Here is a 12,107-nt window from a genome sequence, read left to right as displayed (position 1 = left end):
GCTGACTCCTCACCCCTCGCTCACCCTTGCCCCAGGGCTGCAACTTTTGTCCTACACAAAAGTGAGCCTCTCCATTCTCAGAGCGCTCCATTGTGCACAGGGTGCAGGATGGCAGATGCTTCCAAATGTGTAAATTGCCTGTATTTCACACAGCACTGGCACACACACCAATACAGCTCGCATACTGCTTGGAAGTCTTCTTGGCTTCCTTGGGTTTTTTACCGTGTGCCATGAATTGCAATTCAGTGTTTTATATGCAGGTAGGTCACTTCTGCTTGTGTCATCAAAGCTGCACTATGCACACCGGGGTCAGGAGCAGCTCGGCTGTCAGTCTCCTGTTAACCTCAGCTTCTTAAAGGCAGACCCAATAACCTGTGCTTGCAAAGGGAAAGACACTGACATCAGGAGAGTCAGAGAGAGGCTGTGTTCTCGCCCTCAGACTGAATAGGATTTTCTGTGCTGACTTGTGAACATTAAGGAAGCCAGAACAAAGATGACAAATGCCTTTGTAAAAGGAATTGTTAGAAGGCACAGCAGTCTCAGTGATCATTAAAGCTTGTCTTAACACGTGAGCAGTCATCTGAGAGCAGTAAGCTGCTGTTCTGCCTGCCTGCAGATTGGCTGGAAGGTTTTAGTTTAGTTTAGTTTATTCTTTAGAGAGCCTGTATCTTGAGTAGATCTTCCTACTGCTGTTGTCTACTTAAACATTGGAAAAAACAATTTTGAACAGAAACATCATTCATAGTCTCTGCAAATATACAGAACCAGTAAAAACAAGAGGCTTGGAGATGTGAAAGAAGTTGGGTCTTGATGGAGTTTGCCAGCTGGGAGCCTGCCATTTACAGTTGCTTTAGAAGCACTTTCCTAGTTGCTAACTAAACTGCTTTTCTTAAAGATTGAAAAAGGAAATATAATCTGAGCTAATATATACTAGTTGTTCAGATGATGTAGAAATGGTGACGAAAATGACTTCAAATGTGCTGGCTAAGAGATAAGATTGTGAACTTCACAAACAGTACATAGAGAACGGTATTGAAACTTAGCAGAGTTCTCATCCTTGTGTTTATAAACCACCTGGATTAAGAGTCTCTGTCACCCACGGCAGGTAGGATTTCATTCCCAGCCTGCATTTATTGTCAGATCTATCTATATTTACTGTCCTTCACAATTTCTGTAGTTAGTTCCAGGCTGATATTTTTGTTAGGGCATCTATTCTCTCAGTGAACAAATAAGCTTTCTATTTATTGAAATTCATCTTGGTATGGTGAAGATTAAAGCATGGAATTGATTAGAGAGGAGAGCTTTGAATGCATAAAGTGCTATCTGTCTTTCATTTACATTTCAGACCTTACTTCACCCTGTATTTTATAACATTCACTCTGCAAACCCTATCTCCATTAAATGCTTGGGTACTAGGTTTAGATGAAAATGTGCAATCATTTTCTGTGTGAACCTGGAGGATATCTTAAATCTTAGTGTATTAAATTGGCACATTTATAGAGGTCTTGGTGTCCCACATTCTGCAATGGGGCATGCACCTGCTCTAGCAGAGATTAACATCTGCTTGTTGTCGTGTCTTTTTAATGAAGATTTGAAGTTCTTGCTGATCCCCATGTATAAATTCCCCAATTAGAACCTGTGGTCTGATTACAGCACTCAAGGAGGAAAAGGGAAACCCAGATTTCTACCTTCTTGATACATAAAAGGATGTAAACCTACAAGTTCCACCTTCTAGAAGGACTCACCACGAAAATGCAGGCCATTCCCTAGATCTTCCCATTCCTGCGAGAATGCTGTAATCCCAGCCATGAAGGGATTTCTGGTTCCCTATGACTAGGAAACAGTTCTTCATAGCCTTCAGCATATAGGACAGCATAGTAAGCAAAGCTGGGACACACACACACTCATTGGAAGCAACCTCAAACCTATGACAAAGTCATTAAATTAATTTATTTAAAATATTCTTTATCAAGAACATCTCGATTCTGAAGGGGAAAAACTGTCTGAAGAAGTTTAACTACCTCTAATAACATCATATCTTAGACAGTGTTGTTCTATCTAACTAATGAATGTTTGCACAGTGCTTTGAGATATTTGCCTAACAAGGAAGACTAATATATTGTTATGTGTATATGTGGGAAGTAATGATTTAGGAAATCTAGGAGTACAAAGCCAGGTTACTCTTATCATTCCATCCAAGCCAGGTTTAACTACTTTCTTTTTTTGGCTGCTGCCTTAATTAGATAAGCTGCTGAATTTAATTAACTCATCAAACCTAATATGAAAAGATCTCTCAAGTCAGTAAGAGCTTGTCTTATGCTTATTATTTCTGTTTGTTACATCAAGTCTTTAATATCACCATTTTGTTAGGATATTAATGGTAGCCTTAATTGTTTTCTAATTTGATGCATTTACTCAGATGGTGGCATTTTCCGTGTTTCTTAAGTGTCAGCATGTGAAAAGCAATCACAATTTAATTTAAGGCACTGAAATTGCTCTTCTACCCCTCTGCCAAGTCAGCTACATACTATCTCTTTTCCCATAAGTGTAATTTGGGTTTGCAAGGTGAAATGATTTCATAGGAAATCATGTTGAGTTTCTGAAGCCCAATTTCCTGGAGAAGTGTTGTGACAAAAATGATCCTCTGGATGCTCTTTTGGGACTCTTTAACCAAATTATTAGGTAATAAGTTTGAAGCTGAAATTTCTGTTACAACTAGATAATCATTTGAACACATCTGTGTCTGATGCTTCAACTTGTTGTACCAGTCTGAAGTTCCTTGAAGGTTACTAAAGAATTACTAGCAAAGAATCTAAGGTGTAAAATTAGCAGGACCTTTGTCCATGTTTTCACATTTCTAGAAGATAATGCCACATAGTGGGAGAGATCAAGAGACTGCTTAATGTCAGAATTTCCCTATAAGTGATTTACTTGTTGTTCTGTAAAGCATGTTCTATTGTAATGTAAACTGTGCTGCTAATAAAAACATTGCTAATTGAGTCTGAAGGAGTTCCTGTGTGTGAAAAGCTAGCTACTTCCTGGGTGAATTAAGCGCTTTCTTATTATCCCATCTAGGGGTTCTTTTGCAGAAATAACCTCACTCACAATTCCTCTCTTGCTTTTCGTGTTTGTTTATTTGAGACATGCTTTCAAGTGCACAATTAAATAGCTCAGTTTTTTTCTCTGTTTTCCCTTAGAATGACTATAGGAAGCTATCTATGCAATGCAAGGACTTCGTTGTGGGGGTGCTGGACCTGTGCAGAGACACTGAAGAAGTAGAGGCCATTCTGAATGGAGACGTGAACATACATTTGTACCCTGAGCATCATCGGCCAAGTCTAAGCAGGATTAAACTTGCTATTAAATACGAGGTCAAAAAGGTAAACTACTTTTTTGGGTTCTTGATGAATACATCTTCACATCTAAATTATGCTGCTTTGATGTCACCTGAAAAATAATAAATGAAAAATGAATTTCAGTGGGACCAGGACAATTTGTAGAATTTTAGTGGTTTTTGGTTTGATTTGCATTTTCTCACATACTTTAATATGGAGAAGGTTATTTGCAAAAGATACATTACAGCAGGTATGGCAGTTGTTTTAAAGCGATAAGCATGAATGTATAGATGGCCCAAGGGACTGCCCACAGAGCACTGTGCATCTTTGTGCTGGTCATGATCATGAACTTTGGAAGACTTCAGCAGGGACCAAAAGTTGCTACCATACCAAACTGAGGGTCGGTCTTCCTTCACTGTGATTTATATGAAGGGATGAAACTAGCATTTTAAAATAAGAAGTTTTGTGGTTTTAATTCAGAATTAGATCAAAACCTCAAAAATCAATTTCTGCTTAACTTGGAATTCTTCCATTGAAAGCATGTGAAAGTAGATAAACATTGATTTAAAAAATGATAGATTCCCAGCTTCCACTCTCCTAAAGCTTAAGAGCCATATTCTGAGAGTTCGGTTTTCCCCAAATCTCCAAAGAGGAAGGAAGATGTATATTTTGAGGAAAAACATGAAGATTGAATGACTTTCAGAAGTGTTTTAAACAGGCATTCAGCTTTACAGAAGTATATTGTATGAACTGAAAATTTGATTCTGGCAAATCCTAGGCCTGGGTGGTCCCAATTAATTGCTCCTACAATATGCATTGATGGAAACTGGGCTCCTGCTATGGGACTTGAAGAGCATTCCAAATTTTCAAGCTAACATCTGCTCTCTCTTTCCTGTCCCAAACCCACCACCTGCTTCAGTTTGCCTCTTGACTGTGCTGCTGTGCTGGCTAAAGAAGGTCTTTTCTTCTTATGAAAGCCATTAATTAAAGAGAATCTTAAAACTCTTACTTGAAATGAATTGCTTTCATGCAGGGACACGTAGGATGGAACCAAATATTTCCTCCTGGGATGTTGTGTCTCTGCATCATTCTATTACCCAAACTGGGTGTTAACAGCTCAGTTCACTCTTAGATGTCTTTCAACAAACTGGGTGAAGTTTAGTTATTTAAGATGCTTTGGTAACAGGAGGTCAAAGTTGCTCTGGTGCTTTCAGAAAATGAGCTGAGCTGATAGCACCTGAAAGGAATCAAGTCCCCAGTATCAGGAGCAGTACCCAGTGACCTATGGCCTAAGAATTGTCATCATTAAGTTGGTCAGAACCTCAAGCCTTTTCAATGTATGAAGTCTCCTGCACTGTTTTGTTTGTTTATTCTTCTGTGTATTTGTGTCATACTTTAGATGCCAACACCATAAGCAAGAGCAAAGTTGCTGTTAGTTATTGTGCTGCTTTGGGCATCTTCACCCTAGCTCAGTTTGTTTCAGAGGAACTTTTCCTCCATTTCTAACACTGTATATATGCATTAGCACTGACCTAAAGCATCGGTGGTAGGTCATATACAGTTGATCTTATTATATATATATATATCTTCCTACGCCCAGGAAAGCTGAGCATCCTTTCTGGATCACAGCAACTTGTTGCTCACCTATGATAACTACTAAACTAATTACAGAACATAAGCATTTGTCAATACCATGCTGACTTTCAGGTTAGCATTTTTCAGTCTATTCTTTTCAGCTGGCATTATACATCTATATATAAGATGAACATTTAACTGCTAACTCGAATGTAAGATTGTTCCAGTTGTGGGAGGCAGAGACACAGTCTGATAAATGGCTTTGGTTATTGGCTGTGACATGATAATAGACTGATCACACTTGCTGAACAAAGAGGTTGAGTTACGGTAATATAGTAATGGTTTCCTTAAGAGGCAGTACGTTTCAGGTACAAGTTTCTTATCCACCTGAGAGATATTTAGGCTTATGTATACAAACAAACTTTGAAATCTGTTTTCATTTTAAGAAATGAAATAGGTATAATGTAGATAGTTATAGTTATAATATAGATCACTATAATATAAACATATAATAACAACAGATATCAACCCTACAGTAGAGTGGTGAGATGGAGGGTGAATTACTATACATATTTAATAAACCAATTCTTGGACAGATTCAGTAAATTTCAAGTTGCTTTTTCAAAGCTAATGCAATGACTCAGAGGTGTAAGTGAGATCACACATGGCCCTCCAAGTGTGAAAGGCAGGAGCACCAAGTGACTTCCCACCCCCAGCACCCAACCCCTAAGCCCCATCACTTGGCTTGACAGTGCTGCCTGCCCAGGCCAAGCCCTGGGGCTGAGATGTGGGTAGCTATAACTCACCCAGGAACAGTTCCAGGGATACAGAGACCTTTCCAAGTGTTTAACCGCACTCTGGGGCTCAAATGACACAGAAATGGTTGTTTGCCACTTTTATTGTCCTGGAAGTTTAGTTGGCAGAATAGGACTAATGAAGGGACTGTGGTTGTGCCTGCCATCCCTGCTCCCCGCCTCCACCCTTAGCATCAGCATTCAGATGGTCACTTTTGCATTTTCCAGCTCAGCAAGTTCCCAATGAGCCAGAGAAATAAAGATGTTTACTTAAATTAGTATAGAGCTCCTGATGTATTTTGTATTGGTTCTTTCCCATGAACAGCAAGAAGAATCTTAGACAAGGCAATTTGAGGGATTTCAGAATGGTCTGAGAAAATAAGAAGTGTTAATTGTTATGGGTTCTTTATTTTTCCATTAACTTAAGACTACATATTTGCATTCACATCTGAAGTTGTAATAAATACTTGAAGTTTAAAAAAGTCTATTTCTGCCATCAGCTTCTTAATTCACATTTTCATATTGGCACTCTAAGTGCCTACAGTAGGTTGTCTTTGATGAAAATTTTCAGAGAACAATTTATATTGAAAATTGTTATTTAATATCCATGATTTTATTTTTACAGCTGCTGCTGCAGTCTGCATTTTATCACACTTATTTCCAAAGTCTGGGAAAGATGCATTTTATGGATTTAAATCAGCTCTGGCATTTTTGCCTTTTTCTTGCTTCCGCCCATCGGAACATTTTGGGGATGCAGTTGATGCTGTGTATACAATTTAAACTTTAAGTCCTAATTTTGGTTCCAACACAGTATCTCCTAGACCTTGAATTTAGCAATTGTGTTCCCCTGTAAGTTATACTAGGTTGGAGGTGGAGGCTGCAAACCCCTTGCATGTTCAGTGCTCATCATGCCCGTACTGCAGGGATCAGCATCAACCCTGTGGTAGCTTTTAGCCCCAAACGCTGCTGCTTGTGCCTCAGACTTTTTGAAGGGCAAATCCTTGTTTGAAAATCCCAAGTCCTGGGACATCCTGCCCTTGAGCTGGATGTTCACAGAACTGTTCATTTCCTACTGGTGCAGAAAAACCTTGTACGCACATCAGGGGTAAAAAGAGGACTGAAGCCTTCTTACCTCCTCTACTCAGCAAACCTGTAACTGGTACCTACACCAGGTTATTGTCCACACTCTAAATGATCCTTTGTGCTTCCCATTGGAGTTCCCTGTTACCTCGCTCTTTTGCCACTCTAAAAAAGGCAGTTCTCTGTTGAAAGGACACGGATTTATTGATCATGATCTTTTCTTCCTAATTTCCAACATTTGAGATGAATCTTGGAAAGTCACTCAAGAAATCATCAAGAGTTCCAGCCTTCATTTGTCTGTCACTTCGCTTCCTTTTTTTCCTGCAAGCCATGCTACCAGCACATATGAGATGCTGGCAAGAAATCAAATTTAAGGCTCAAACATAATTGAAGGGCTTTATCTAGAAGGTTATTGAAGAATTAAGAAACTCTGTTTGTACATATTCCGTACCCAGGAGAAAGCTACAATTACAGTACTTGACAAAGTGGTCTTTAAAAATGCTGTGTTACTCTAATTCTCTACCCTTTCTGAAAGAGCTTAATCACTGTACCCGAGGATTCTAGGAAAACCGCACTCAAATGTCCTCTGCTCAAGATTTCCAGAGCAATTTCTTCCTTCAAATTAGATGTCTTAATGATTCAAAATTCCTTGACAATTATTACAATGGGAACAGTTTGTCAAGAGCAAAAGAAATCATTTGCAAACATTTAAGCATTTACTGAGCCCTGGATTCTTTCCAAGAAATGGACTTTTAGCCCATGTCACAGGATTGTTGCATATTAATCTTTGTCTCCTCAGATATGTTCTTTCTCCTCCAGCTGTGCAGAGCTTTGGGCAAAAGGAAGAAAAAGGCTGGGTGCAGGAAGAGCCACAGAGCACCCTGCTGATGCTGTGGCAAGCCTCTTCAGGTGTTTTCTTTGGATATTATAGGAGAGGGCTGGGGAACCATCACAGCGTGAGAGCAAACGTTGTGGAGGAGTCCAACAGCTATAATGGAAATGGCAAAATTAAAAGCAGCATTAAGGTGAAACAGGAATTATTTAGGTTGGGCATTACTGATGGATTATGGCCAAAAGTAGCTTGAGTTGATAAATTGGAGTTCTGGTCCCAAGGAAAGAAAAGAAAACTGATCTTGATCTTCTTGAGTCACAGATACTCTCATCTGTTCTCCATGCAGGCTTACAACACCTGAGTGAGAGCTTATTTCATGTTCTTGGGCCAAAATTGCAGAGTAATGTTTTTTTCTTTTCTTGAAACAATTAAACAATCTTGTTTTCAGTCAAATACTGGAAATATAAGGGTAATACAGGCTTTTCCTTTATGTAAGCTCATTTCTAATTAAGCCAGCATGTGATTTGTACCTGTGAGAGGCATAGGTACAGAGGCTGGGACAACTCTGTCTTTGAAAAAATACACCATTTTACTGGTGTATATATAAGCTTTACAGAGCCCTTCATATTTTCTGTGCTCATTTTTGTCTGTACTGCTATGCTCTTTTCTTATCATCCTTTAACGTGGCAGGGGGTTTCTATGTCAACAGGTCTAAAGCTGTTACTTCTCTGTAGGAGGTGACATTCATTCTCCTTCTTTCCCAATGTCAGCATTATTGTTGTTGTATTCTTTTAACTGCAAACCTTGAATGCCCACCACTGTTTTCTCAGCCTCTCTGTTCATAGGCATCACAAAGCTGGAGCACCTTTCTCTTTCACGAGTTTTAATTTACTTACTATTAAGACTCACAAATTTGGTTTGGAAGAAAAAGAAAAATTAACAAGAATTAAACAGAACACCAGATGGCTGAGTAAATCCTATTTAATAGAGAGCTGGAACAGGAACTTTTCTCATAACTGTATTATTAATAATTAACATATGGAGAATGCTTCAAACAGAATAGTAACGGCTGCATTAGATTATAGTTTTTCACTGCATTGGTCACGCGACTCAGGTTCTTAAGGGCATCAGAAGTCCCATTTCTTGCCAACTGCTGCAATAACCGGTGGTCCCCATTAGTTTGCTCAGAGGATGTGGTTTTACCTTGCATAATATCTTGCCTTCCAGGGTCTTTCTCACCACTGGATGTGGCCACATTTGCAGCATTTCCACCACTCATGGGAGCTAGAGAAGGTTAGTCCCCGAATGGGCAAAAGAACCAGCCCTGCTCCTCCTGGAGGTAGCTGTGCTCCTCAAAATGTGCAGGGACTCTGCCCAAATGGGATGGGGCAGAGCTCACCTAGTACATCCTTAGGAAAGCTAACTGGAAAAGCTTGGTGTTTGCAAGAGAAGCACAAGAAAATAAGGTGGGGGACAGAGAGCAGGAGAAGCCCAGGGATGACCAGAAGTTCTGGAATGCCTCCGCTTGGAGAGCAAGGTGCAGATCTGTGCCATGGTGGATGGCTATGGCTCTGCAAACTCCATGTCCTCTCAATTTGCAGTTATCCTGCAGGTTCCTTCAGTGGTGTGCCGTGGGGAAGGATCACCGAAGGGAAAGGCAGAGAGGGCACACCAGTCGCCACCTCGCACACAGCCAGTGCATTGGCCTTAGCACAAATGGCACACTACATGTCAGTAACCCAAATGAAGTCTTTCAGCTCTGCAGCTTTCAGAGCTGTGTAGGTCACAGAAAATCACTCCTGTGGGTATGTTTTCTTTTGGAGAAATGTTGGGAATTTCCCATGGGACAGATACTGATATTTCTGTACCCCAGTGATTGCAACATGCACAGCTATGGCTTGAAGCATTTATATTTTACCATCAAGGAGGAGAACTCAGGAAAAGAGGCTTTCAAGAAGTTGGGTTTTTGCTTTGTTTCTGTAATTCCTGGTTAATCTTCCACTCTTTAGCTTCAGGAATATTTAATGGAGGTCTTATGGAGTCAGTGATGGCTTGGACTGTGGTGGTGTGAAAAGTGTCTTTCGCTTCCATCATGGGAGAAGCAGACAATACTGTACAAATGTAATTTAATAGCTATGTGAACAGTAGAAACTCTTAAGCTTATATGTATAATTTTTCTTCTTACATTATTAATAGCATATTACAGACATAAGATATTGGAAAAGGAAGGAGTTACTTCCCTTCCTCACAGAAAGTGTTTCTATGCCTCTGAGTATTTCATTAGCAAGGTTCCTTCCTCCCACTAAAATCTGTGGTTCTGATTATTTCCTTTTGCCCAGATGTTTTAATTTCTTTTCTTTCCCAAGATGAATCTCATTTTGTTGTTTCCTGCCCATACATCCACCCTTTCAAGGCTTAAATGAATCATTTCTCCACCCTGAGTGGTGTCTGCAATATTTCCAATTTACTGTAATAAGCAGTCTTAATTATTTTCATTTGCAAAGTGCCGCAAGGTCTTAGATGTCCTTCAAGACACTGTCAAGAGAGCACAGAAACATACCAAATCCATTGCATGGATGTCCATCACAGATGAAAGGAATTAAAATTACCTTTGTTAATAATAAATTTCTCTTAGAAAAGAGCAGTTAACATTGTCTGCTCCAAAACCTGACCTTAGTTGCCTCCAGGTTTGGCTTCATCTATCTTCCCATAGGCAGTAGATCTGCTAATGTGCATTTTTGGATGGGAGGTCAGATGAGGACGAATATAACCCCTGAAAAAAAGAAGTAAGATTCAGTATTTCAAATTACTAAAGAAATATTCCTAAATGATGCTCAAATTTGGATGGCTGCATGGATACTGACCTAGGATGTGGCTCTCCTGCGTGAGATACTTGTCACGTGTGTGTAGATGTCTATATTTGAGTACATTTTTGGGACTCTCTACCTCATGCTGAGAAGAGTTTCATCCTGTGAGTGTGTCTTTCTCTCCATCAGCATTGCTGGGAGTGAAGCCATTCTACACCGGAGGCATCTGAGTTTGAGCACCAACCCAGTTTCCTCACCACATAACCAGCAGAAAATAGTTTACTGACTCTCCTAGGGAGAAAGAGGCTATAGGATGTTAAATTTCTTCTCCTGTGCCCAATGTGGTTGTATTTTTTGAGACACTGAGGGAGGTTGTTGTTTGGTAGCTTTTATTGTGGCATGTTTTCAGATAAATAGTTAAATAACAAGGATTTTAAAGTGGTTTTGATTCTGTGCAGACATGAGAACCCTGGAATATTAAAGGCCGCGACTTCCAATTCATTGGTTCATTTGGTTGTTTTTCAGATAAATAATTCAGTGATAAGATTTATTCATACATGTAAAAAGAGGAGAAAACAGGCATTAGCAATTAATCTCTTCAGAAAACATGCACCCACTAGAATATGAAACTGAAGAGTCAAGCACCTTATTCACAACCCTATAGCAGAAATGCTTAGCACGAAAAAAGCCTCGATCCTTGTTTCAGGGAAATGAAATTCTACAGAAACTTTAGGCAGAACAAAGTTTAAACTGAACCAATTAAAGAATTTGTTTAAACTCTACATTTTCTAGTTGTGCACCTCAAATACATCAAATATAAATGTAATACAAATACATTTTGTATTACAGGAATGACAGAAACATCCCCCTCCATTCCTTCCACTGCTAGGAGGATTATTCATTTTGTGTTTTCCCTCATCACTGGAGAGCATTTCTTTCAATGGGCAAATTGCATTTGAAGTGGTCCTGGCAGTTTTATTTACCCCATTATTTTTGCTTTCTATTAGATTAGTTTGATTTTATTGGGTTTTATTTTGTGCCTATTTAACCATTTGGTGCCCAGTCGAATCTTCTTTCTATCTACACTGCAGGACCACACATGTCCTTCTCAGAGCTGCACCACATGGGTGCTTTGGGATAATTACCCAAGCATCATGACTCTGGGGTGACCTTCACTGCCTTGGTTCTGTTTTCTTGTCACCCTTGCAAAGTGAGATCCCAATCCTGTTAATGTACTCACTGATTTAGCTGAGAGCAAAAGATCTATCCCAAACAACATGTTTGCTTTTATGGAGCAGACTGAGTCACAGGAAAGAGATGTGGTTGTAAACAAATGCTAAGGATTTAAATGTTCAAAATCAGAATGTGGGGTTAGATAATTAGGGCCAACCAGCAAGTGGGTCCCGATATTGGATTTCCATAAAGCTGGGCAATATGGGAGTACCTTGGGATTTGATGCAAGCAGGTATTTCCCCACTGCCAAATGGGCTCTGATAAGAAAGATGTTTTCATTCAGAAAGGTGCAGGTGAAAGGTTTTGTGAAAGGTTTAATTTATTATTAAAACCATAATAAATATTTCTGGGTTTATGCCTTAAAAGTAACTCAGAGAGTGAGGTTCCACAATTTGTTGTTTGTTGGGGTTTTTTTCCTGGTAATTCCAGCCTCTCTGGGCTCTGTGTTCAA

General features: G+C 39.5%; 1 protein-coding gene across 1 annotated transcript in view; it reads left to right on the top strand.

Annotated features, from left to right (window-relative positions):
- TRPC7 (transient receptor potential cation channel, subfamily C, member 7) overlaps positions 1-12,107 on the top strand; it is a 65,522-nt gene that overhangs the window by 18,501 nt on the left and 34,914 nt on the right. Inside the window, exon 2 of the mRNA XM_010019198.1 lies at positions 3,198-3,380. Within this exon, the coding sequence (XP_010017500.1) occupies positions 3,198-3,380 (183 nt within the window). The remainder of the gene's footprint in view (positions 1-3,197; positions 3,381-12,107) is intronic.

The sequence above is a fragment of the Nestor notabilis genome, unplaced genomic scaffold (genome assembly GCF_000696875.1).
Source record: "Nestor notabilis isolate BGI_N333 unplaced genomic scaffold, ASM69687v1 scaffold24537, whole genome shotgun sequence".
NCBI lineage: Eukaryota > Metazoa > Chordata > Aves > Psittaciformes > Psittacidae > Nestor > Nestor notabilis.
This window is presented reverse-complemented; position numbering and strand designations above follow the sequence as displayed.